This window comes from Echinococcus granulosus (assembly GCF_000524195.1).
Source record: "Echinococcus granulosus chromosome Unknown EG_S00017, whole genome shotgun sequence".
Lineage (NCBI taxonomy): Eukaryota > Metazoa > Platyhelminthes > Cestoda > Cyclophyllidea > Taeniidae > Echinococcus > Echinococcus granulosus.
The window spans coordinates 87,534-115,343 of NW_020170397.1; the positions used below are offsets into that span (position 1 = coordinate 87,534).

Genomic DNA, 27,810 nt, shown 5'->3' on the forward strand with positions numbered 1-27,810 from the left:
AAAGTGGCTACAGATAGTGTTTTCGCTAAGTGGGTTGTGTTCACCCCTTCACAGAACAAATCCTCCCTCATGCCATTTTGTCACTCTGAAGGTTATGTATCAGTGGCAGGCATTCAGTGTGTAGAATAGGCATTTGCAGGTAGGACCATCTGGCCAACGTGACCCACTGCGCATCCCATCCCATTACGGTACAACTTGTGCTTGATGACTTCTACATGTACAGTTTGATTCAAGTGAAGTCTAGTTTGACGCCCTGGCTTGTAGAAGGTTTATTTCATCTTCACAACGCTTTCCACGTAGGCACAAACTCCAAATCAAAAAAAAAGTAGGAATAGGCATTGCATTGATATTATTAGATGGCTAGTAAGCTATCAGCATTGTTAACGAAAGCATTGACAATTCAACAAGAAAAAGTGCTGTACCTCCCTTTTCCTGAATTCGATTGCAGCTGTCAATCCATGAGTTCGGAATTTTTTTAAGAAATTTATGGCTCAAAATCATTCCTGATGTTGGATCGCTAAACATTCCGATGGCTGGCTCTTGTGATTTGACCTTTTCTGAATAGCCATCTTTTTAGCCTTGTTGAGGAGGTAAGTAATAGTTATGTCCGTAGTACTAGGAGCTTATTGAAACCTCCTTTAAAGATAGGCTTGATTTACGTGAGCAAACATTAGCTAAACAATTCAATATGCTTTTTTAAAATCTGATCCGACTGGCAAGCATCCTGATAGATTTGTCCAAAGGTTTGCAAATCAAACTCAACAAAATATTTTGCAACGAGACGTTTTCCTCCTCATTTGAAGTGCCACAGAGCATTGACAACACAAATCTCATTTTAATTGACACCCTGGTAGTCAGATTGTCTATTCTTAAGGTCCATTTTTCTCCGAAATTACGGCCGAAAGTTTCCATCCAAAATGTGACTGCAACAAACCAGGCGTTCAAGTCAGAGCGGGACTGACATTATTGCACACCCAAAAGAGCTGCTTTTGTGTTAATTTTACACCCTCATTTGCAAGCGAAAAGATCTTATGCTGTCAAGAGTGACTGGTGTGTTTATTTGACCCGGTCCTTCCGTTGAGGTGTGAGGCATCTGCAGTTGCGTGTGTATGCATGCAAAGCATGTGGTGATTAACAAGAATTCCTGTGAACCAAGTTGTCAAACCACTCAAATCTATCGATGCGTACGGAAATTACTTAATACAATTCGCCTAAATACCCTCCTTATCAAGCAATGAACAGTAAGGCAATGGAATGGCAATGGTATTTTCAGGATGGTGCTGCAGCTGTACGTCTGTGATGATCCCAACCGTGGTGGTACTCCTCTCATCACACAGCAGTCATTTCTGGGAATAAATATTCATGATACGGAATGTCAGACTCTTGACGCATATTCCAGTCCTCGAATATGTGGAATTTTGGAGGGTCACTTCATATCGATGTTGAACAAGCCATCCCAGAATGGTTTGGGCATAACGGATAATCTTTCGGTGCTAAAGCTGCCTTCCAGAGCTTTGTTAAACAATGCAAAAAGTCGAAAACTTTGCAAGCTAAAATATAGTACCACTTTTCGAACATTTGTTATTTTTTCATAGTTTACCTTGAAATCCTAATTTTGATTTATGTGCTCGCAACACATTTGGTTAAAATTAATTGCGAAGGCGGTATTTCCACTACGCAAAACAGATACACCTGCAAGCATCAAAATAAAGGAGAAAACTAAATGAGCTAATTTATTGTACTCACCAAAACCGGTGACATCTCCATTGCTGCATAATTTGGCCAAGAAACTAATGAGTTTTTTACTATCTTGACCCTTCAGAAAGACCTCTATAGCCTCGAGGATGAAGACTCTTGGCCACGAGGTGCTCATGAGACGGGCGATCTCACGAGGAGTCAGTTGAAAAGTTGAGGAATAGGTAGTGGGCTGAAGGAATGTTCGCAGCAGCTGTCGATCCGGTCGAAAGGTACTGATCCACGTCATTATGGAGAGTAGAATGCCTTTCACACAAACGGCGAGTTCTTCCGAGATGATAGAAGTTTGAGGTGGGATTCTTGGTTCTGAATCACCTCGCACCAAAGTCCTCTCGTCCTCATCGCCCTGCTCCTCGATCTGCGTTCGTACTAAGATTCATACAGATAAATCATAGATTTTAAAGAGGAAAAGAAGAAAAATAACTTTTTAGGTCTGTGCTAATAGTCCTCTAGAGTAGATGGCATAAATGCCTTCTCCCTCATGCGTGTTTTTGTTATGCAGGCAGGAGAAGATTTTCTTTCACCAGCAGTCGACTCATGTTGCGTATCAATCTACGTGCTTATTAATCAAAATGACATCAATTTGTGGTTGTAAGTGTGTGCATGCAAAAGCATGCGGTGATAAACAGAGAGTCTTGTGAACCGAGGTGTCAAACCCGCCCCCATATTTATCGGCGCCTACGGAAGTCTTCAAACACGTTTTGTACTGCAGTATGATGGGATGCTCAGCCGCTCAGTCCATCAGCCAATGAACGGTGAAACGTCTGAGTGGTGCTAGTGTTTCCAAAAGGGTGTTACGTCTATACGTCAGCAAGGATCTTAGCTGCATTAGCTCCTAGGTCATCATAAAGCCATCATACTTGTGAATGAATATTCAACACATGAACTGTTCGACTCTGGACGCATGCTTTGGGGCATAACTTTAGGTGCGACGAAATGGCGTTGGTGAGAAAATGTACAATGGAAGCGGTGAACAAATTTGGAAGCCGGTGAAGAGTGCGAATACTTGGCATTTCGAAGGGCCAGTTGGTGTTGAGCAGCCAGAGGTCAGTCAGGCAAGCTATCCAGGAGTGGTTAGCTATATCCACACATCTGCAGAGAAGTTACTTATTAACTGTTAACTGGATATTCAAGTAAGCTTGGAAACGGAGTGAGGAAGTAAATACAGCCTGCAATGTGTGCTTACCTATCTCATATACATTTGTAGGTACTGATTTGAACAGAATACACTTTTATCGGCATCATTACTTGCTGTTGTTATAACTGTAGCGGATGTCAGTGAAACAACTCTTCTATAATAATATCATCCTTTTAAAAAGTAAGGTTAACATGGTAAAATATTGTATTAAAATTAAAGTGGAAGAGCATTATACTTTGAGTCTTCATGGTTCTTTCTGGCAAATGTTGCTACCGAAGGCGATTGACTTAGACAACATTCTTATTGTAAAATATCATCTAGCCTTCACCACTGCATTATGGAGGAATCCCCCTCTGGATAGGCCTCGCCTATTGGGGAGGTGACAAACCATGTCACTGCAGCCTTTTCTGTCACCTAGTGGATGGCGAATCGAAGCAGAGGTTTGGCTTTAGAGGACGCAAAAAAAAACAAAATTTAAAATAAATGGGTGCTAAGAAGTAAAACCGTCGCGCATCTTCTGCGTGGACTCTAGGGTACATAAAAGTGGGCAGCGGTTCTGTTTTACGAATGTCTCGCATGAAATGAGGCTGTTCAGCAATTAAGTTTAAAGGTGGGATGACTGGGAGAATTTACTTCAGAACAAGGCGACTAACTAGATGCTATAGGCTTAGAAGTGAGAGCAGTGGCGGAGGACGATGGAGAAAGGAGATAATGCAATTGCGGATTCTAGGACCATAATTCTTCACTGATTTAATCAGATAGCAATGAAGCAGATCTAATCGGTAGTGAATAGAAAGAAACAAAAGTCATTTAAGTGCTCCACTGGGTACAGAACGACAAATACCCTTTTTAAATCTCTCTATCAATATTTTTAATACTAAAGCCTTCCTGTACAAAGACCATTTACAATACTTTGATTTACTGGATCCATGTACGGACTGAAGGGTCGGATGCTAAGTTGTTGATTTTCTTGCCTCCAATGGCTCACTTTAACGTCCCGAAATGGCGTCAATACAGTAAATATGGCATAATTGACAGGTCTTGAAACTATTGCCAGTTTTTGTGTGTTAAAGCACATTAGTCAACCAATCATAAGCCTTGCTTGCATAGTAGAGGTTGAAATCAACGCATTTCGATTGGATCTTATTTCTTGTTGCGTCAGAATATGTGTGCCCTATCCTACCCGTCTCTCTCTCGGCCCCTTATCGCTTTCTTAACAAAGCTGCTTCCCGAATTAGTCGACCTACAACTTATTAACACAACCTATGCACTTCTGCTGTGACCTCCAGTCCTTATTATTTCGTCTGAAGGTCTACGAAAATATCCATAATCGTAATCTTCTTAACTCCCTTAATAAAAATCTTTACTAAGTTGCAGTCTACGGAGGAAAGTAAAAAACTGGAGATATTTATCTTTTAATAGCACAAAATTGTTTCGCCTGTATATTTTAAATGATCCAGCATTAGTGAATAGATTGATGGACCCATTTTACCTATCTCTTAGCGTCTTCTAGAATAACGTATTCCCACAAAATATTTTCTTATAAATTTTCTTTTTGCCCACTTCATTCATCAACAAACCAAACGAAATGTACTGCACTTTGCAATGGCTGGCTACCTAATAAAAGTCAGGGAAAAAGCCAGAAGCTCCTGGTCAGGGGAGATGGAATGCATTTTCTGGAGAGGTTGAATATCTTCCCACTGCCTCTACGCATCTACACGCATGAGACTCCCAACTGTGCGAGCGATTATTTCTCACCTGTCGAAAAATCAGACAACCCGTTTGTCAATCACGCATCATGCATCCAAATGCCTCTAACCGGAATTTCTAACACAGCATCGCTTTGGTCAGGTAGGTAAAAGGTTATAAATAAAGTGCCTCCTTTCCCTACTCTTTCCCAACTCACCTATTGGCGAATCGTTTAGAAGGTTGTCGATCCCAAACGCCTCAGCTTTTGACAGAACTTGAGGCTGTGGTGGCGGTGGCAGCGGTAGTGGTGGTAACAGATTGGACATAAAAGCCTCTTCATCTGGGAGTTTGGAACAAGCTGATGTTGAAGGTAGAAGTGGTGGTGCTTGAAATTGTACAAAGGAACTAGAAGGAGGGAGGGGTAAACCACTTTTTGCGAAAACCTCCCAGGAGTTAGATAACGGAGTAAAAAATTGTTGACTTCCAGGATAGTTGCAGAAGTGTTTAGAAAAGCACCAACCAGGAAAATGGAATGGAATGTATGATGACAATGGCGACTGCGGAGGTAGTGGAGGTTGATAAGCTTGAGATTCAAAGATCCTAGTATCTGAATGGGAAACAAAGAAGCTGGATGCGTTTGGAGGCATTTCTTGACGTGGCTTTGAAGGCACTTGTTCTTGAAGCATCAACGCTATCTGTCTTCGGAGAGTTGAATTTCTCGGACCACGTTCGTGCTGGACAGCTAAAAGAATAATATCATTTCTTATTTACTTCATTTTCACATCACTCGTGAAACTGTCATTTTTGACCTAGCCTGACATGACCTTTTTGCTTGTTAATTGCCCACTAAAGTGGGGAATCTTTTTATGGAACTTTGACGCCATTTTATTGCTTATTCCTCTCTTAGTTGTCATGTCAAAATGTCAACAAAATTTTGGCGTTATTTATTGCTTTAAATAGGTTAAGAGGTTGTGTTAAATGTAAATATTTCTCCGGCTACCGGGATGCAGCACATATTTTGGTTATCTAGGCAGAAGTGGAGTTCATTAGCATTAAGTGGAGCTGATTTCGCTCTCATGGTGGGTCAAGAGCTCTTAAGCGAAGGTGGTTACACGAAGGCTATTTCAGTCAACGTGCCCTCCTCCTTCCTCCCCTCTCTCTCAACCCAACAACTCACAAGTCTTGTTAACTCACCAACTGGGTAAGTCCTTTAAGTATTTGCCGACAAATTAGTCGTCTTGAATTGAAATTCATTCATGAAATTTTCAGTGGGTGATAAATCAGGAACTATTCTTACAGTAGAAAAAAACATTTTTTTTTAATTTTAGCCTTCTATTTACTTTTCACGGGCGTCGACCAGAGAAGGAGTCACTTCAGTGATGATGGCCATTGCGTAAGTAACAGTCACTTTCCTTGTCAAAAAATTCACGAACAATCATACTAAATTAATCATATTAAATTGATTTCTTACTACCGTGACAACAGAAGTTTATTGCGGACCCTCTTTTTCTTTGCCTTAGTCGTGAAATCTGCGCGCATGTGTTAGAGTCGATTTAGTTTGCCGGAGGCTAGGAACATCAGCAATGGAATAGAGAAACAAGTCAGCAAACAGTTTGAGCGAATAAGAAGATCTGAGGATGAAGTCATTTCTCTCATGTTGATGGTATTGAAGCTCCGTAGTTATTATTGTTAATATTAGTTATTTCAGCACTGCACACACTCGGCCATACGATGTGAAAATCTCACGACGCAAACCTATCCGTATCCAAAACTGACTTGATGACCAATACACTCCAGTCAATCATACCGTAGTAACAACAATCTCAACAAGAGCAGCAACGGCACTATTCATTCGAGCTTTAACCTGCGCACTTCTAATGCTCCATTTTAATTGCCCAGTGGGGAGTCTCCACTTTCTCTCACGCTTAGTGCCCCATTTTTAACCTCTAACCGGTGAGAACTATCATTCTGACGCAATTTCAACGCTGCTACCAACAATGCAAGCGCTCATATTCACCTATGGCCACAAAAACGTATCCTTGCCGCTATTTAAATTGTTATAGCATTTCAAGGCCTTTTCACTAATTCCTACTTCGGAAGAAAAAATCTTCTGATTGCACTACCAACTTTCTTGATGTTATTCAGGAAGAGAAAATCAGTTTGCCTTCTTTCTGACTTCTTTTTTTTTTGGAAAAAAAAATAAAGCACAAAAAACAGGTTTTCTAGATGCGGGTGTGGTCCCGGCACAATTAGTGTGCTGTCTGAAAACTCAACTTCACACCTGTTCCAGACTGGCGCCCATTTGAATCATCGCTTTGTGTGAGATGCAAGAGAGGTAATTGACTATAAGTGACCTCTTTGCAATGGGTTCTGTTTGCCATAAAAAGGGAGGATAAAGTGATATCCAATTATGAAACCTAAATTAATATGCAAGGACCTGTTCATACAAAAAAAGTTTTATAGGACAGGGAGTAAAATCTGTATTAGAAGCAGAAAAAGGGATTGGGCCAAAGTGGCAAAATAGATCTTTAAGTTCTGATCAACGTTATTTGTCATTTATCCGACATATTTGTCTTCTAGTTCTGAAAAATTTTTTTTGAAAACTTTATCCTTGTAAATATATTTTATAAGTTATGAGGAAGCATTATCTTTAGTAATCGACACTTTAGCCCTAGACACCTTGCCTGCCAGAGCTTATACATACGCCAGTTATGCTGAGGGTTTAAGAGGTTTCGCATTAAAATTCACCACCTTTGTTGTCATGGTTGTAGCATTTTGTTTGACTACTGTCTTTCCCCTTCTATTAAATACTCGCATTAAAATTTTGCGAAAATCCTCACTTTGTAGCCACTTACAGGGATGGCAAAGGATTTAAGGGACTTTTTAGGTAATCACAAATTTTTCAATCTTTTTTTTTTATAAAATCAGAAAAGCAATGTTTTTAAGTATGAACTGCCTTTTCTACTGGATGCATTTCTCAGAAACGGGTTTCCAGAGGATACGTCCTGACACACTAGGATGATACCAACATGCTTAAATACTCCTTATCAACTAATTCAGGAAAAGGAATGACAGTCGGGTCTAATTCAAGAAGACTTCCTGGCCTGGAGAGCTGATCAACTATTGAAGATCAAGGTTTACTAAATTTACTCCCTTCTGCTCAAAAATGACTTAATTTGTGCCGTGAGACGTTAAAATATGCTCGATTTAATTTTACAATCTTCCAAAAAATACTCCTGACTTACATTTTTAAAAGGCTAAATGTGTTAGAAATTTTAAATTTACCGATCATCTGTCACTAACTCACAAAACTGTGCAATTTTATGAGAAAAGCGTCAATTCTACTTTGGGTTTACCTAGCTCGCAAATATAAGAGGCACGATATTTAAATACTTAAATACTTAAATAGGCTCAACTTACAGTCTCTATTCATGCCAGCTTCGAGGCATTTTTTCAGTCGACAGGCTCTACACTGATTTCGATGCGGTTTATCCACACGGCAACATGATTCCTGACCGTTTCGTGATTTGCATGTGTACTGCCTGTTGCGCCGAATGGACCGCTTCAAGGGTAGGACGAAGTTAATGTGGCTAAGAAAAGTGGAGTATCATCTTACCTTGAAAAATCCCGCACAGCTAAGGTGAAAAGGAAGTAAATACTGTCAATGAGAATGCATGAAATAAATTGCTTGTTTGGTTTTTAATTAAAAAGTCTGGTAAATTTGTTGGGAGAGCTCACACCTATAAAACTACTTAGAGGCAATGCTGACACCTAATTGGTTCAAAATCCTCTATCAAATTTACAATTCCATTTAGTAACCACGATGATATCTTCCTTTTAGACAGGAAGCAAAAAACTTATCTTTCTCATAAATTTTCAAAAAAATATAGAAACGGTTGTCTATTGCTGTTTAAACACCCGAACCTACCCGTCGCAAGCGTAAATTCCATAGTGCTTGCCTGAGGAGTGATCCTTGCACACTTTACACGGAATGTCATAGAGAATCCGTCCTGTCGCTAAGTTAACAAAATAAATAAGTTAATTTTGTAGCCTACAAAACAATTTTTTAACTGTGAGTAGAATATTTGTTACCCATTGGATTTGTGGACTGCCGAAAGTCACTTGTGGAAGGCTTTCCAGCAGGATTTTTGGAGTCAGCAAACATGTGGTAAGAAAGGAGGATAGACACCAAGAGCTTGGAAGCAAAAATCAAGCCGATTCACAGGGTATAACTTTCGGCTATTCGAGTATGCCTTTTTGGTCACTTTTCGACAAGCAGCCCTACGCGCAAGCGGTAATTGGTCGCCTCGCTCAAAAGCCATGTACGCGCACACCGGGGTGTGGAGGGATGCGCGCACGCAGAAGCCAACCGCGGGGTGACTTAGGCCCGCGCCTCGACGCCATTGGCTTTTACAACTGATATGCGAACGAATTTTGAGTTACAATTGCTTCCTCCTATCTCCAATAATTTTTCTCATTATCATAAAGCTGCCCAATTCTTAAATCAACTAAATGAAAAGACGCAATCACTATTGTTCTTTTTCTCTTATTTTCTGAATGCTATATATTGCGCTTAAGGATAGTGGATACCCATTCTGGTGTCAAAATTCTGTGATTTACAACAGGAAAAGCTTTTCCGTGAGACTCAATGGATCTGAAGTCGAATTCAATTCTGCTTTCGAGGCTTAAGGTTTGTAAATACTGCTTTAATCCACGTGTGATACTGCCACACGTTGAACGAAAGTTAGGCGTTTCAACTAAAGTGGATTTAAAGTAACCACACTAATAACGGTACGTGTTTACTTCTCAATCTATTGACATGTAGGAATCGCTTCACTCGCATTTTTGCCTATTCAGGCAATTACACCAAAAATCTGTTGGCTTCTCGTTCGAATAAAGAAACAAGTTCGTGGGGTAGATAATTACCAAAAATATTGATATGTCATGAATGGATGTAAGTTTATCTTTTAATAAAGTATTTTACTGAACTATATCTGGAGCAGAAAACTGAGAGTAGATCAGTATGCAGTTGTTACGTGTGCTGGATTTACTCAGAGGAAGAGAGGATGGGCCTTTAACTGCACAAGCAAATGCTAATTTTTATGTTGCAAACAATTTTTAAAAAGTGTATTCCCACAGCCATAAATGACTGCTATTATCTATCCCATTGTTGTCTGAATGCACGCAGCAAGAGCATTTTACACTGTTCTGGCATACGTCGTGTCTAATCTGTGTTAAAATTAATGCATTATTTCCATCTACAAGGCATTAATGAGCCAAGAGCCTAAAACAAGAAAAATTGGCTACCTTTCGGTGGAACTGAGCCAATTATCAGACTGTAGAGAAGCGACTGACTATGATGAGGGCGTAGCTAATCTTACCGCCATCATACTTTTGCATTTTGCATTTTAAACAACTGCCGCCACACCGATTTGACAAAAAATCTTTGCAGTCTGACGGTTTGGAATCTAGTAAAGTGCTGGGCGCAGACATGGTGTCCATTTTAAGATTTAACACGACTTCTTGAGAGCATAGTTTATCCTCACAAAGATGAATTGGTGCTTCCTTGGCATGCATACCCATCTTCAACCAAAAATATTCCTCACGTGACAGGAGGTTACTTTTGTCCTCCTTAAAGCCATTTATTCATGGGTTTCACGGTCTTCTTCATTGCGGAGTTTTTTTTTCCGAAAAGACTACATACCCGCCAGACAGAAGATGAGATATAACACACTTGTCAGCGACCAATTACTATCCCATTTTAAATATTTTTACAAAACTTTATGTGTCCCGATTTGTAATAGGTCGCTAAGGTCACTGACTGGACGGCTAATTGCCTTTGGATACTTCACAGTGGCACAAGAGGCGAGTCTTTCTGTGGGAACGAGAAACTCAATAATTCAGTAGTACCAGCAAATCTTTTCAGGCCGAAGTGCTGGATACAAGTACATGAAGTAGTGGTAAGTCATGAAGGCGTAGAAATGCGAATCCGTGCAATTTTTACACCCAGGAGCCCCATTTTTATTTGAGCAATCTTCGTGTAAACAAAAAAGGGTTGTCCTAATGCCACCGTTTTTCATAATTAGGTAAAACTAATTTAAATGTTAGTTACACCTTTTTCAGAATGAGCACATGTTTGGCATTCATGGATTTGCCGTAGCATCTGTCTCTCTACTCCCTCTTTCATCCTTTCCAGAACACAAAAAAGAAATCGCCGTGGTTTCTGGTTGTTACTACGCCTTTCAAGTGTTATGATAGCGAGGAAGAAAGATTGAGTTAGAGGCACGTGTCAGTTTAATAACTGACTGAACTGAACACCCTGTGCTCACCGAAGGCGGCCTAATTATTCTGGGGCTTTGCCGAGAGTCTTTCGTCAACGGACGGTGAAATTAGGATTCACTCTGAGGCGAATTAAAATAAAGTAGATGCGACTCACATTCGGCCTCCACTTTTGGCTCAGTGTTACTATGCAGGCGGAAATCTTGTACATCACTGTTAAGTCAGATGCCAATTTTTCGGTAAACTTCATTGTAGATTAGTAGATTTCATGCGAGCGAAATAACATCCCATTCTTTCAGCTTTATTAAGTAAGGAAGGAAAAGAAATTGTTCAAAATCAACGGCTAAAATCGGTTAAATGCGGTCTTGCTTTAGCCACAGTTTTATGTGAATTAGGATAATTTACTTATTGTTAAAGGCTTCGCTTCTCACTTGCTTCTTACAACTGTCTATCAACAATAAAAAGTAACATTTTATTAATTCATACTCTACGTACATCTCCGCCGAATTTGAAATTTTATTAACGTCATGAAAACCGCTCAAAGGCGAGCTCATTAATTTCTTTTCGGTTAACTTGTAACCTCCTCATTCCACATGATAGCCACCCAAACCTGTTTGCCTTCGAGTGATAACAACTCCTAAGAAATAAGCGTTATTTTATTTCCCACCTCATTTATAACAAAAAGATTAGTTTGATAGTCCGGTCTTTGCCTCATGAGGATAAATTCATCGGTTGAAGGGTTCTTGAGGTGCACGGCCTTAAAGGTTGGGTCAAATCGGCCGATCAGAACAGAACTTCCGGTATCGAGATGTCACAATGACTGAAACGCCTGCGAACGTGGCGTGGAAGCGGTCCTGTCGTCAAGTCGGTGTCTGTGCGTTTGTTCGTGTGCGAGTGTATCCAAACCGCAGTCCCCCTCACAGGGTCATATTACCCACCTCCTACCATGTATCGACTTGTTTTTTTCGAGCAGACCTCTGCAACTCCTCGCAGCGGCGTTCAACAGCTGTTTGCGCCTGTAACCGATCCTCGTCTCTCATTGCGGGCGCGGACCCACACCAATTCCACCGCATTCTTCGGTCTCCACTCATCTCACTTCTTGATTAACTCGGCTTGAGCTTTTGCCTTTTATGTGCATCAAATGATAAGAGGCGACTTTTATCTGTTAAAGAATTCCGGTTTCATTCTCAAAAAGTTATTAAATTCGAAGATGCGCCACTTGATGCGTCTCTGCTACTCCGCCGAGTCAATTGAGTCAACGAATGAATTACTTCTGGGCTGACGAAATTATCGGTTCCTGTTTGCCTTTTATTTGTCATCTTAATTACAAATTTTACTTTTAACTAGTTTGATATCATTATCGCTCGGGTAGTTTGTGCGTACTATGAACTTGAATATTCCTTTAAAAAGTTATTTTGAACCAAAGTTGAGGAATTTTACGAATACCTCCGGCTTAGAATCAAACGCGAGAGTAAAAATCAAAGTAATTGTCAAAATTTTTCCTTACATTTTTTAGGAATTACCGGATAAGAAAAGAAATGTTATGGGGTTAGTTTTTTTTTGTGGAGCATTGAATCTGACGGGTGGATTGATGGAGAGCACCTCACCAACTTGAAGCCGATAGCTCGAAAAGACAATGCACGGCAAGAGAGTAGTCTTCATGGTGCCTCCTAGAGTACTCATTTAGATTAACATCAAGTCATGCGAATTTACGATTTGATTAGATAAGCAGGGTTTCTGATCTGCCCGTGGTCTCAGCTCGCTTTAAATAAGTAAAAAGTTGCCACTTTTCCTAACAAACTCCACTTTTTTGCCATTCGCACTCCTCAGTAGATGATCTCTTTTACTCAAATCATCTTTATCTCCACTTTTTTTTTCTCATTTTAAATACGCTGCATTTCCCAGTCGCAAATTAGGGCCATATAACCGCCTTCTTCCCCATCAAAAGTTATCACATGGATAATTTGGGTTTTTAACTGCACAGTGCCTCATTAAATCCCAAGGGCGCACCTTTTAATTGACCGTTGGATCAGCAACCAGCCCATCTATGGTTGCTAAGGTGGGAGTTCAAAAAGTGTTGGTCGAATAGAGGGCACTTTAAGTAAACATTGAGGTTTGGATCCAATGGGATTAGCCGATTGTAATTCGCCAAGGGATTGTCGGCGTTTGTGCCATACTCCCTCTCTGTAGGTCTCATTGCATTTCCAACAACAAACTGGTATTTTTATAAATAAAGTGATTTAATTAAATACTTCCGTTAAGTCCTGTTGGAGGGCAGGAATATGGGTCAGGAGAGAAAGGTGGATTTTATTGGAGGCACAGGTCTCCTCAACTGTGTTTATACACTCATCTCAAAGTTTACTTTCTGCGAGGAAATATCTGGAATGGGAACGGAACTAGTCCACAACTGGAGGGCTTTCCTGCTTTACAATCACAAATACTTGCCTTAGTTTTTCTATAAAAAGACGAATCGTAAACAGATTAACTCAGCTTGAAAAGTTTGATCTTTCAATTGACAGCTGAGGCAAAAGTTGAGGCACATCTGAAACGGAGGCTCCTCTTATTTTTCGTAGTGTTAAAGAGCCAGGTATTCCATTGCCGTACTTGAGGTTATCGCTTTAAATTTGACTTTTTGCATCACGAGAAACATGTTTCGTCACCTTGTTCCATGATGGTACGCATTACTATTATCGTCCTCCACCTTGATCAGCAGTGTCTACTCGGTGAATTTCCAGATCTCGCTTTATTTTGGAAGTCCGCTCAGCAGTATAGCATTTGGAAATGGCGAAGATGTTTGCTTATTGAGAACTAGACATTTTTAGAGCCTAAATTGTAAATGAAATTTTTCGATATTTCCTTAGAAGATTACCATCCCAATCCATCTTGCCTTTACGGAGGTGTTCATTTGATAAGGCGTCAAAACAGCCCGATTCTATTCTAATCTTCAATCTGATCATTTGTGATCCCTTCAAACAACTCACGGGTTGTGTTTTACAATGAGCCAAGTTAAATGCTCATTTCATCTCTGATTTCTCCTCATCAAACGGCATTTTTTGCGTTAAAGTTGTTTTAGTATCCCAGGAAAGTAATGGAAAATCACATTCCTAGAGCGTAACGCAATTGGACAAATCGACTGCGTTATTACCTCATTGCGAATTGGTTACTGATTATCTTGTGGTTACCGAGGTGACAGGTCAACAAGTGTGCGTGTGTGTGTATGTGTATGTGCGTGGATGAAGGCAAAGTAAACATCGAGTCTAATTAGGCCCCTCTCAAATTCTAATCAAAAAAGCGGAGGGGATGTTCATTTCTTTGTGGATTGGGTGGTCATTCAGTATGGTTAAGGCCACAGCATCGATGACGTCGGTTTGTCCACCATATCAGGGATCAATGGCTCTTAAATCTGTAATCGTAATTGTTTTTACAAGCTTAACAGCTTCTAAGATGGTCATTTAAGTCAGAAAATGCAAGAAAATAGTCTGGAAGAAGACTAATTTGTTATGATCCCTGTAAAGGCCGCTTAATTTACTACGTGAGATGAGATATTGGCCACCAGGATGACGACTGATGACCAGGAAGCTTCCATAAATGCATTAACTCGATAAAAGTGGCAAAATGAGGAAAAAAAATATGTTTTCATAATTTTTTAACTCTTTAGGAAATAAATTCACGCCTATATTTCCCAAAAAGCCTTTTTCTTCGATAGTTTACTTGAGCTGCGAGATTCGTTCAAGCCAAACCGAGACAAACCGCGGCGAAGCCATTACACACAGAGTAGTAGTGGCGGGCGTTTCATGTTACGAGAAACTAGTTCAACTTGAGTGAGCCAGTCTTAGACACAGTGATGAAACGAGGGTTTGCAGAGAGTCATGACGCCAAACTCGAACCGGCTGAAAGTTATTCTTGCTGCAGATCTCAAGAGTAGGTAATTGCAACAGCAAACATTCCAGTGAACAATCAGAGTGCAAAATGTTTGATTCTAAATATATGATTAGAGTCTAGCTTGTGGTATAACAAAGTTGGGACAGGAGACAAATTAGTGCACAAAAAAGGGTGAACTCGGCCTTAATGCAGGCTAAGTTACAATTCCGAGAAGCTAAGGGACATCAGATGCTGGGACAACCTTCTGCTTTTGATTGACATGGAGTAGATGGATGCTACGCTGAACTGGGGAGTATTTTGACAAGTATAGCTATGGTGTAGAAGCAGGCAGCAAAAGAATCATAATAGCAACAGAAGCATACGGAGATTCTCCACCGATGAGGAGGTGAGGCCAACTGTGTCAGGTTGTTTCAGACGTGGCAAAAAATCAACCGAATGTTAAGCTTTCCAGAGATTAATTTTATGTTTCAACTTAGTTATCAATGCTAGAGTTCCCCTTTGACTCTCAAAAGGCATGTTGTATGCCGCCCACTTAAACCGTTTGACTATCTGTCTGCCTTAAGTAGTATTGTGAGCACATCACCAGAGACCTAGTTTGTATTATCATTTCGTTGAGTGAGATTATGAGAACAATTAAGGTTATTAAGCACAATTTGTGAAGCAAAACACGGGTTAATACGCGTGTAAACAAGTGATGCAATTTCCATCTAATATTTTATAGGATTCTAAAAAAAACCAGATCGCAATTAGTACGACACAGGACTTAAAAGTGAAAGTCGTGAATTTTAAGTAGCATGGCTTGTTCAAAAAGAATGGTATTTTTTTTGTGACAAACGTTGTGGCAAGAAAAAAATGCATGTAATTCAATACAGCAATGAGGGTGGAATATGATACTCTACCGATATTGTAACTTTCAATGATAATCGCACTTTCTTGATGGCCATGTGGTGCAATGGGGGTCCTTCACCTACCTTCCGCCTAATTTTCGACATGCTCTGGTAAAATCGCGACAAAAATTTCGTTGACATTTTACTGCATTCCTAGTATATTGCATTAAAAAATGGAGGAACGCGTGCGGACAATTATATTTTGTGCGGATGTATCCAAGTGGTCTGAAGTCAAAATTAAAATCACGAATGACTTAACCATTTTATATGTGAATATAAAATATTAACCGAGATTTTCGCCCAAATAAAGTCGTCAAGATAGTAGGCTTTTAAGCATACTTGGAGCACCCAAATTGAATTGATATTCTGTACCACTGTATGTTCAAGCACAAGGCGATTTTGGACTCCAAAAATTCCACTTCCATAGTAATAGGCAGGTGTGAGTTAGCAATATGCATTCTTGTCCATTTGCCTTGGTCTATCACGGCTCCAGAAAAGACTCGAGAATCTACAATTCGACCGGAAATATGTCGAGTTGAAAAAATGATACAACGTAAATAATTGGTTTTCCATTTTACAAAATTGTACACTGTAAATATTATTGTTGATTTTTAGTAAGACTGGTGCGAAAGTCAACTTGTCAAAAGGCATGCTTAAAAGTGGACAAATTTGAGTCAAGCATTACGGGATTGTCTTTTAATAGCTGCAACCTGACCGTAAGATCCTGCCAGGTTTATATATTCATGTCTTGCAAAAGCTGACCTAAATTTGCAAGGCGAAACGCAATATAAATTAAAAGACTTAATTTTATTTTGACGTATTGGTGGATGTGGCGGGATTTTGAGATCTGCAGATCCGCGTTACTTCGCCCTCAGAGGTGTCGGCGGTGTTCGTCGACTCGGCGAATCACGAATGCCTTTTTTATGTTGTCATAGTGTCTCATTAACACTAATGTCTTACATTAGACCTAGTAAACTCGCAAATTTTATCTGCTTTAGACTGGATTTTGTTAACATGTTTTTTTTTTCGCGTCCCTACAAGATGGCTGACGACGAGGATTGGGGTATCACTCCTGATTACAAGAACGTCATGACCGAGAAGGAACAACGCTTTGGTTCACAGGCTGTTCCTGGTCGTGTCGGTCATGTTGAGTATGTTTATGCACATTGTAAGGACTACTTTATGAGTCCTTTGTGTATGCAATCCACTAAGGTACTTATGTATGTGTTGAATAGCCCCCGCCATGGTTATATTAGTTCTCCTCAATTCGGTGATGCTAGCATTTACCGCCAGCTTTTACTATTTTAGTGTGAATAAGTTGATCCAGGGTGTATTGAAGTCGGATGCCGAAAGCAAGAAAAATTCTTTTCCAAAAGCCTCTTATGGTTATGGTGGAAAATTTGGCGTTGAAAAAGATCGGATGGACAAAGTGAGTGCTTAAATTTTCTTAAACTATATAATTGTGCTTATATGTGCACAAATTAACATCTGTCATTGTGTAAAAACAACCACTAAAGCAGATGGCAAAGGAAATATCAGTTTGGTTTGTCTTCACTTACAAGTGTGAATCCGTTTTTGTGCTACTAGTGTTAATTGTAAGCGCTGAGTTGCGATATACCCAGTATTGCTTAGCTTACCTCAGCTGTTTACGTAAAATCGCCCACTCTAATTACCTTATGTGGTAAATTTATCATTTGGGAAGGGTTTTATGCCTTTGGTAGCCATTTAATGCTAAGAATTTAGCATGTGTTTTGATTTTGAAACAAGCTTGCCTTGACTTTCGTTGTTTTCAGTTAGTTTTGGCGTCCCATTGCTGTACCTTTTTCTTCACATCACTTGCGTCAAACTTCGTAATTTTTGTTTACGCAGTTCTCAGTGTTACAAGTAAAGTGGTGAATTCTTCCCTGACCTCAGCTTTAGTGGTGCATTTTGCTGATTTGGATTGACAATGGAGTCCATTAAGTCACAAACCCCAACTGAATAGGTCTAGAACGCTACCTTTGGTGTGGAGTACTTTCTCTTTCGCCATCACGTGAGAATCACGATGTGTTTTTACAGTACGTGTGTGGGCTGTTGAAACCTAAAGACACGCTCTAATGGTGTCACATATATGTGCTTCTGTGGTTTGTGAGACAAAAATAGAGTAAATAGCTCTTACTTGAAATTTGAATGAATCCCAAGTGGTGTTTTGCACATTCTGATGGACTTAGTTTGCGACGTTACAGAAGCTATTATAGCGGTTGTTATTTATTAGTACAAGGCGTAACGAGATATAAGTGGCTTACGAATAGTTTTCCTAATTACACGTCCGATATTGGAAATGGAGATTTTTTGGCAGAATAACACATTCTAAATAGTAGAAACTTCTTTTATTTACCCCCATTTTAGCATTGAATTAATACTGACGATTTGTCGAGATAAATAAGGGACCACTTTGGGCCAGACTTTGTCTTCATGGCCAACGTTTCTTAGCCAGCCCTTCGAAAACACAAAAGTTAATGCCTTGTGCTTATGTTTATTGCTCCTGCTGGATGGTTCACCTTTTGTGTAGCGTTACAGCTGGTTGCGTTTGGATCGAGCGTTTGACGTGCTGGATGAACACTCATAGGAATGACCGCCCACACCAGGAGCCATGAAGTGGGATCGTCATTGATAAGCAGAAGATTACCGTCATTGAAACGTCAATACTATCAGTGTCTTGCTGCTGAGATAGTGAGCGTTAGCATCCCCATTGCAACACAGTATGCTAAAGGTCTTCAGTGGATACGTGGATATATACTCGGCTTCGGGTTTGTTGCCTTGGTCGGCGGGAGACTTTGTCAAGCACCATAAGCTTCTTCTCTGCGCACATTCTTATTGTCACTTTGTAATTGGATCACCCTAGGCATGATGTGTGTGCGGCCTACAGCGTAGGAGGGATCCACCTGAGCCATGCAACCGTGGTTACTGCCGATGTGTTGATAGCATCACATTAAGAGTAGGGTCACAAAATACGAAAAAAAGTGAAAAATTTCTGCCACATTTTGACCAATCAGAATGACTGATACCTATTTCAGCTGGTGTCTTTAGCAGCTTAAAATTAATTGTCCTTTTTCGAGCTGAATGCATCTTAGATTTTAGCAGCTTGTTTTTTTTTGGTGTGTTCATCCCGTCGACGAGGAATTGTGAGCTAAATTTCGTAGTTTTTGTTGGAAATTGGGGGAAAGTTTCTTTTCCTATTTGGAGGCGAAAAGAGTTATAGGTTTTGCCAAAGTGGCTAAGCCTCATTTTGAAAGAATTTTTTGGTAATTTTTTAACGTTTTTATTTATAAAAACTGTGAAAATAGGGTGGAAGTCTGAATGAGCAAGAAAAGCCATTTGTAGAATTTTCGACCAGTCTATTATGAAGGCAGGTCAAGGGTATTCTCTCTTTCCAATTGAGGGCGTCATATTTTTACACAAAATACAGCCTCATTAATAGTGTTTGGTCTTTTTAACCTCAAGAAGTAATTTCTGATTCTGAATTATCTTGAATGGTTTAAATGTGAGAGCACTTCGTGGGTAGGAGAGTTTCCAGTAGTACTGCTTTTTCAATGCGAAAAGAACCACTTCCCTCCCCAAAAGAGGTGTCAGTCTCAAATCCACTACATTTGGTGGCCAAGTTGATGCTTTTTTATCGCCAGTTTAGGACAAGATGACATTTAGCTGTTGCTCGACAAGCCTATGCACCAGGTCGCGGATGTAAAAACAAATATAAGGTGTTCAATTATTCTCTCAGACATCTTATTAGTGCGCCAATATCTGCAGTTCTCTTCACAATTTTACTGCTATTTATGAACCATGCAATCCACCACTTTGAGGTGTGTTTAACTCTTGACGTGACACCGCGATTTGTGGCAAGTTCCACAATTGATTAGTTCGTGGAAATGATATTGCATTACTGCAACAGGTAAGTCTACTTTTTGAAGCACCATGAAATAACGGAAGTGTTTTAAGCTATGGCAATTGTAAAGATCCGGACAGTTTAGTTACGTCGTAATTTGCCAGCTGCATGACAGCTCAGATTCCACTTTACCTTTTCAGAGCGCCGTTGGTACCGACTATCGTTCGGAGATGGCAAAGCATTCCTCGCAGCAGGACTACTCCAAGGGCTTTGGTGGCCGTTATGGCGTTCAAAAGGATAGGCAGGATAAGGTTAGCTGACCTGAAACTTTAAATAATCTCCAGTTCTGTTTACTTATTAATTTGTAAGTAAAATGTCACTAGTTCGCGTGCATTCGGGTGACAGGCAAGGATTTTTGTGATTACCAGCTTATTTTTTTCAAGAACTAGGTCTAATTGCTCCAAAATTGCAAATCTCATTCATTAATCCACGTGTAATAAAATGGTGACCTTTTTCTCGTAAAGACTTTCTTCTACCTAGTTAGTAGCTGTATCACCCTATGGCTTCCCTGAAGGCTTGATAGGGCACAAAAATTCAAAGCAGTGTTTATTAATAATGTACGTAAAAGTTTGGTCACTTTACGCATGGACAAAAAGTTACAAAACCAGGGTGGTAAGCGAAGATTCCGCTCGGTTAACTACCGTTTTACTTAATGTCTCCTTTCTTTTTTCTGCATTGACTTTCCCGACTTTTTTCTCGTGAATCTCAGTTAGCCGAGAAACATGGGCGAAGGTGATGCCATGGATTAGAATCATAGGAAGAGTGCTGCCCATCAGCAGTAGTAGTGCATGTTTTGGGTCTAGTTAGGATTCCTAGATACCCCATTCTCTCAAGCATGGACAAGGGCTAAAGGAGGAACGACATTCCGTGGTGGATGTGCGCTTTTTACCAACCGCCTTTTGGAAGGGCATTCTTCTGAAGGCGGTATATGCCGAGGAATCTATAGTAGGCATTTATTAAATGTGTATTGCGAGCATTTGAAAACCATCCTTGCTCCATTGGTTTAGAGTATTTATCAAAATGCAATTGCTTTTCAGCTTCGCTAATTCACTTATTCACAGCGGATGCCTTTCAGCTCTTTCACCAAATTTCGCTAACCAACAAACCACTGACATTGCTTTTTTAGGTGGCTCCGGAGACGTAATCGAGCACGTTGATATGCGGGATCTGTTATTAGCGTTCCACACTAGGCGAACTTGTGTTCTAATCACTTCTAGTAGTAACGTTGAATCAAAAACAACTTGAGAAAGAAGACATCATATTCTCAGAGTGGCATTTGGGATGTAGAAAGCGCCAGTTTTTGCTTTTTGATATCTATTTATTATTGGTCAGCTAGATAATCAATCACAGGACGGTAATGTCACTAACTGGTACATTTTCCGCTCGTTTCAGGCCGCCTTGGGCTACGAACACCGTGAAGAATTATCGAAACACTCTTCACAGAAGGATTACGCAGTGGGATTCGGGGGAAAGTACGGTGTCCAGAAGGATCGTGTCGATGCCTCATCAGTTGGCTACGGGGATGCACCAGAGCCATCTGCTCCACACCAATCTCAACAACGTACTCGGTTATTTCTTCCTTAAGGATGTGGTAGGGCGAGAAAGTAGGGAATTTGTTTATTAAGGTGCAGCAAAACTGGAAGGCCAGAATTGTGGGTGGCTGAGGTGAAGCAAAAGCGACGAGTGGTATCCAAGTTGGGTCAGGATTTCCAAATTTGAGTACCCATCATATCATTTAATAATACCGAAACCGCCTTTTAATTAGCACTGAAATGCTGATTTTTTGAAGCAGACGCAAACGCTGGAAATTACCTGGAACGAAGTTTAGTAAATAAGGAAAATACGGCGTCCTTGTTTCCCCTCCGAGTTGCCATTTTTCTTAGCAGTGTGGTGAGCAGTAAGAATTGGTGCCTTATCCCGAAGAAACGAGACACCCCTTCTCGATCCAACCCGTCCAGTACTGTTTTTTCGCACAATACTGCCCCGGCAATGGATTGGGATTGTGGACGAAGCTTTGGTACCATTTGGAGACCTTGCTGTTGCGCGTCAATGCAATTACTCTATCGTAGCATCTTTGAAATCTTGAGTGCGTACAAGTGGATTCTTTGGGTTACTAGAGACTTCATTCAGCACTGCATGTTGTTTCATGCACACGTCACAGTCAGTGTGTAGGTGTCATGCCTGAATGGTAGTAGCAGGAGAGGCACTCTCAAATGCGGGTTAGGAAGATCCGGATTTGCCTGGAACTGTTTTCAAGTTTTACAGACACGAAAGAGGCTAGTTAAGCTATGCCCATCAGTTTCTTACCTAATCAGAATGGGGATAAAGTGTTCTTTCTTGAAGTAATGAGTCTGTTGCAATTCAGGAAGCGAAATAGCACCTCATTGGCTTTTTTTGTTGTTACTCACTTGGGATTTGTTTTTTGAATAGTTCAGAAGTTGAATAATCTGGAAATAGGTGTTCTTTAGAGATTGGACTGATAGGTGCAAGAGATTGGTGACTGTATTTTGTGAATGGTTCATTTTTTATCTCTAGATGATGATGATGATGATGTGAAAGCAACTATATCACTCAGCAAAACTGGACCATTGAAAACGATGCAGTAAGGTCTATTAGCCAAGTAGACTGTCTATGCATGCATTGCACGGCATGTTCTGTGTTGACCTGTAGCAGCAGCAGCAGCAGCAGCAGCTTTGGCTAGTCTGTGTGCTTTTCGTGTGGCGCGTAGTCTGTTTGTCTTGGGGGAGGACGATGTGGTAACACGTGACGGTTCAGCCCTCAACGAGGGCGACTGTTTTTACCGCGACTGCACTGGATCGAGCATCGAATGTTGAAAGTGGAGGGTAGGCGTTGCCGGAGGTTGATGAACAGCAAATCTTAGTGGTGGAAGTGCTCAGTAGACCTCCTGTGCATGGATGAAAAGTCTTGTTTGTTTTTACAGAGTAGTGTTTTTCAGTAGTAGTGTGTTTGCAGTGAAGCTTAGTCGCTTGTAGTCAGATGTTGTGGCTAGTGAATGGTCAAATGTGTTGCAGATGCCAGTCACCAAGCCGTCAACGAGGCTTCTAGCCCGGATAGTTACATGAGATGAAAGCGTAAAAGAGACATTACTTTTCCGTAGTTTGTGGTTCCTCCTTTGTTCTCCATTCAGTGTTCTTCCACTTCTCTTACAGGGGCTGGAGTGGGCACCGGACAGAATCGTGCCAGCGAACTGCGTGCGCGTTTCGAGAAGTTGGCTTTGGACCGGAATAAGCCTGTTGAACGACCTTCACGTCCACAAGTGGGTCGTCTCAAGCCGAATATCTTTACTCACCCAATGTCTGCGGAGGAGGTAACTCACGCACTGACTTTTTGATTGTTGATCGTTTTGTTTGGAGGGACTTTTAAATGACGTTACTTGAACATTGAGGAGGTGGTTTACCTTCGTCTGAAGGGTTTATCAAATGCGGCTTGTCTAATTTGAGGAAGTTTTTACTTCTTTCCTTGTGATTACCAACCACTTCATGTAAAAGGACTTTAAAATGGCTTAAAAACTTTTCCCAGGAGCCTATCTAATGAGATCAAATTCACATCCTTAGACCCGGTGAATTAATCTTTGTCCTTCAATTGGATGCTTCGATTAAACGACCTTTCTAAATGGTAAAGATGGGATCTCTAGAGAGTGAGTCTTGTCTCCTGGCAGATTCACTCGAACCCCGCTGCGTAGTCTGCAAAGCATTGTTTTAAATGACTTTTTGCCAAGAGTAGAACCAACTTAGTCTTCTGGAAAAGAGGCTTTCGGATGGGTTACTTTTTAATCACATGGGCCTATTAAGGCATTCAGAAGTTACTTGAAGCGACTGTACAATGAAACCGCGAAACCTCTTGTCTTCTGGTGCTGCTCAACTTTGAAACGCCCTTCAAGGATCGAGAAATGTGGCTTTAGAGTGTAAAAAATAAGTGCAAGTAGCACGATCGATAGGAGTTAATGGTGTTTAGGCGGAACTCTGGATAACAAAACTACCGACTTTCCATAATTTACCGATTAATGTGTCTTCGGATTCGAAATCGTCATTTGGTTCACACTTTTTTCTAACTTTTTGTGTACCAATCGGCTTTTTTCCTTTCAGCCAAAGTCGGAGCCAAAACCCGCAAAACTGACACCAAAGTTTGTTTCATCGGTGTGTGTAGTGGTCCTTTCCTCACTTTCCTTCAATTACATCGTTTTAGCATTATTAATGACATTAATTTTTATCCTTTTCAGATGGCACAAGCATTTGAGAAAAAGAAGGCGGGGACACAAGAGGAGGAGAAGACGAACGAAGGAGTTGACGAGGTAAATAGTATTTCTTTTTTTCAATCGAAGTGGTCTTCTCCATAACAATCAAATTGCCACCGCCCCATTTTCTGCAGGTTTGGAAGTCCGAACCAGTTCACAAGTTTGTTAAACCGCCTTCTCCTGAATCTGAACCTGAGGTTCGTTACCCTGTGATAGCCATTGCTTTAGCCCAATCCGAGAGCACTTTGCGTCACTTTAAGTAGACCGGTTAGTTCGCCCCTCTTGTTGCTTGGTCGTTGACACATCAGATAGCCCCTGTGCGCAATTGGTGACAAGCACTTCCTTGTTGGTCTCCAATGCCTTTTAGTCCCAACCTGTGCCAACATGGGACGAATCGCAGTCCTCCGATGGAGTAGGAACACCATTGCTTTGTTTGATAAAAACTCCATAAAACTCCTTTCATTAACCTCGGGTTGATGCTTTTTAAGTTTCGCTCCTCATATTAATGCTTCTTCACCGACTAATTGCTTTTTGGTGGTACGAAAGGCGTCAACGTTTATGCATAACTTTCAAGCAGTTGGAGCTGGGTATATTTCTTCCCACAGTCTACTGCTACATTTGCATACGCATCACCGCGGGTATGTAATGTCTGGGAAGATCTGCCACTACTAAAGAGTCACCTCAGAGCATTCCGTTGCACTCCCCAATCGGTACTGAAATACCAGTCCCCGAGGTACCTCTTCAAGGAACGAGATTGCTGCCGTGAGTGGCATGTGACAATGCCTCTTTCGAGTTGTAGTGCGCACCCATTGCGGTTGGGATCGTCATTGATATGGCGACGTGAGGCCCCTCCCAGAAACTGTTGTACCGTTTTAATAGTTTTCCTGCCGACCGGCCGAATGTTTTGCCACCATAGTGGACTTCCAGTTTTCAGTAGATATGGGTGGAAATGCGGAGTTTGAGTTTGATGCCCTGGTTAACAGGAAAGCCTGTTTAATTCTCGCACGTGCACGAACGCCTTTAGTCATGATTACCGTTGTCTGAACTGCCTCATAATGGCTTGAGTGTCAGCATTGGGGGAGAGTTCGGCTGCCATTTTGAACTCCTTTATTCTTACCTCAATCTGATTGGTTAGTGGCTTTAGTTCAGATTTGATTGGTTGGTTCTAGGTCGAAGAACAATCAGAGAAAAAATTGGAAGAACACGAGGAAATGGAGCCATCTTACCAGCCTTCACAACCGACGGAGCCAACAGAGTATAAAAAGACTTCTAACATCACGGCAGTGGCTGCTTTCGATTTCAATGCTTGTAAGTTTTTTATAAGGACCTTTTTTTACTAAACCAGGATCTGACTTCTCATTGCTTCTCTCAAAGCTCAAAGTGACGAATTGAGTTTTCGTGCTGGTGATACTATTGTCAATATCGACAAGTTTGACGAGTCTTGGTGGTCTGGATGCATCGGCACTCGATGGGGTATCTTTCCAGCCAACCACGTTAGAGAAATCAAATCCGAGGCTGCTGCTACTGGTGCCAGTGCCCATTCAACTAGCAATACCACGGCAACGGCTTTGTACGACTTTGTGGCCTGTGAGTTGAGTCTACTTGAGTAACTGAGCACTGGCACAACGGACTAACGCAACTCCACTTCTTTTTCTGCGATTTAGCCCAATCCGACGAGTTATCCTTCAAGGTGGGTGAAGTGATTTGTCATATTGACAAGTTTGACGAGTCCTGGTGGTCTGGCCGCATTGGGGATCGATTTGGCATCTTTCCAGCCATCTATGTGTCAGAAAATTGACGCCCCACTCATTCCATACGATGATATTGCTGATTTAGTTGACTTTCCTCAATTCCTGATTGTTACCCTTCCATCATTTTCGATTTTCTTAAATTTGCTTTTTTATACTAAATCAACCAATTGACAGATAATTTATTCAACAAAAACTGTTCCATTGAAAAAGAAAACCTCACGGTTTTGAGGTTTTGTGTCCAAAAAGGTGGCATATTTCCGTGGCCACTGCCTCTAATTGACTTGAATTTGAAAGGTGGTGTTGAATTTGGTGAAACGATTGTGTTTTGCTCACTTATGACCGGAAATCCCTGATTAGCGACCATGAATTCTTGCTATGTGGGCGCAGCTAAGCGGGATTCGTGGATTTATGGGTCAGTGCAAAACTTTCTTGGCTTCAGTAGGTGGTATTAAAATCGGTTTAAACGTTGACAGGGATTAAGGCACAATCTTGGCGTCCTTGCTGGCTTGGCCACTGAAGCAGTGGTTGAGCAAACGCTGGTCGCAGATACGCAGCGCACCTTACATGGCCGGAAGTCCTGCGAAAGTGGATTTGAGGGCTAAAGGTGGTAATGAAATCGGGTCGGGAATGGTTTTTCATAGCAAATTTTGAATAAATAAGGGTTAGATTGTGACTCCTCCCCCCTTACTTTCTTCGTGAATCCAGAAGCGAGGCGAAGGTACGCTTTGATTGTTGATCGCGGATGGGGGCTGGGAAAGTAGGAAGGATCATGTTCTTCAAATTCATAAAAATTGAGAATTTTGTCTAACTTCCAAAAATTGACATTTGACGCCCCTATATCAGCCTTGTTTTCTCATTCACAATTCAATAATAATTCATTGTTACTACTTTGAATTAATAAGTAGAGTACTGCCGGTTGTGGGTGCAGTTTGAATTGCTTCATTCATGTGAAGGTTTCATGATGTTAATTTTAATGTGAAGTGTTGAAGCCAAGCTTTATCATGTTGGAGTTTCAATCCAAAATAATCAGAACTACTTTCTGGTTTTTTAAATAAAGTGGCTGTGGGTCACAACCACGTGGCGGGTGAACTTTCTTGCTAAATCTGGAAAGTAGATGACTTTAGATTCTAAAAGTTGCAAGTAAGCTCTTTTTAAGGGTTTTTTTGAGCTTAAGTAAGCAGGATCTTTTCGTGGCTATTTGCTTATTTCAGGGGCTGGTGACCTCTGGCATAAAATCGGTGTATACATAGGCAGTTTTCATGTGATTCGTTTTTGATTGTCTTGGAAATAGCGAGCCGAAATTCCAGAGTCGGTGTTTAGTTTTCCAAACCTCGTTAATCGTCTCAAATGAAATAATGCGACTGATGGCTCAGTGACGGCTGTCAACTGGGCGATCGCGGTTCAGTACAGGCCAGAAGTCTCGAATGACTTGAGCTTTGTGGGCAAAAACTGATTAACTGGTGGCTTTAAAAAAAGTACGGCAGGGAATTTTGCCAATAGTTTACCAAAACCGAGGTTAAGACCGTGATTTGGAATTTATGCAGAGAACCCAACCCAGTGAACTGGGAAGTAAGGACCTCAAACCCGGGCAGGCCGCAGGGACGGTGTCTGCGTGACCGCCCGCTGACTGCCGAAAACACGGGTGCTCCCATTTTCGGGCATTAATAGTACCTTGACTGGCCTTCCCTCCACTGTGCATGTTAGCGCATTAAAATGTCACACTATGTTGGTTAATTAGAGGGAGGTCATTATAACAACCTCGATTATTAGCCATTTCCAGAGCAGTAGCGAGAAGGAATCGCAGGAAAGGGATGCTACCCCGGCGGTTACGGGTATCTCCAGCACTTGGCAACAGTCGATACGTGCTTATTAAAACAATTTTTTGTTGAAATCCTCACATATATTTCAGTCCCGTGGTATTTATTCCGCACCAAAAAATAAGCGTTACTAGTTGGTGCAGTATGAATCCCTTCCTCCGCGTTTAAGACCTGTTTCGTGATTACAATTAAGTAGAGTTTCCCGCCACACACTGGAATTTCAAATGATGACCGCTGAAGGATAATCAGTGAAAGTATTTTTGTGTACGTTATGTTTCAGGACGCTAGGAAAGAATTGGTTTTTAACACATTGTTGATGGAAGTGTATACTATCTCAGAAAAGCTTCCGATTACAAGTCCCAGTGAAATATCTTCTCATCACCCACTTTCCATACATTATTATTGTTTGTCTTGATACTCGCTCTGTCATTCATT

General features: G+C 41.0%; 4 protein-coding genes across 4 annotated transcripts in view; 2 read left to right on the top strand and 2 right to left on the bottom strand. All coding sequences in view use genetic code 11, as the record gives it.

The window, feature by feature from the left end:
• Positions 1-5,972, bottom strand: part of EGR_03278 (hypothetical protein) — a gene marked incomplete at both ends in the record, with an annotated part of 7,952 nt that extends 1,980 nt beyond the window's left edge. Inside the window, 4 exons of the mRNA XM_024492527.1 lie at positions 1,747-2,124; positions 4,800-4,967; positions 5,103-5,324; positions 5,930-5,972. Coding sequence (XP_024352928.1) covers positions 1,747-2,124; positions 4,800-4,967; positions 5,103-5,324; positions 5,930-5,972 — 811 coding nt within the window. The remainder of the gene's footprint in view (positions 1-1,746; positions 2,125-4,799; positions 4,968-5,102; positions 5,325-5,929) is intronic.
• A 1,623-nt stretch (positions 5,973-7,595) lies between these two features.
• On the bottom strand, positions 7,596-8,986 carry EGR_03279 (Protein tailless; the record flags this gene model as incomplete). The annotated part of the gene is made up of 4 exons (XM_024492528.1): positions 7,596-7,702; positions 8,003-8,172; positions 8,511-8,598; positions 8,917-8,986. 4 exons carry the CDS (start codon positions 8,984-8,986, stop codon positions 7,596-7,598), a joined length of 435 nt encoding a protein of 144 aa, XP_024352929.1.
• A 2,691-nt stretch (positions 8,987-11,677) lies between these two features.
• Positions 11,678-11,968, top strand: EGR_03280 (hypothetical protein; the record flags this gene model as incomplete). The annotated part of the gene is made up of 1 exon (XM_024492529.1): positions 11,678-11,968. One exon carries the CDS (start codon positions 11,678-11,680, stop codon positions 11,966-11,968), a length of 291 nt encoding a protein of 96 aa, XP_024352930.1.
• Positions 11,969-16,671: 4,703 nt separating this feature from the next.
• On the top strand, positions 16,672-25,605 carry EGR_03281 (Src substrate cortactin; the record flags this gene model as incomplete). Its single annotated transcript, XM_024492530.1, has 11 exons — positions 16,672-16,781; positions 16,939-17,059; positions 19,693-19,803; positions 20,945-21,113; positions 22,723-22,880; positions 23,659-23,709; positions 23,793-23,864; positions 23,942-24,004; positions 24,977-25,115; positions 25,182-25,394; positions 25,472-25,605. 11 exons carry the CDS (start codon positions 16,672-16,674, stop codon positions 25,603-25,605), a joined length of 1,341 nt encoding a protein of 446 aa, XP_024352931.1.
• Positions 25,606-27,810: the final 2,205 nt, after the last annotated feature.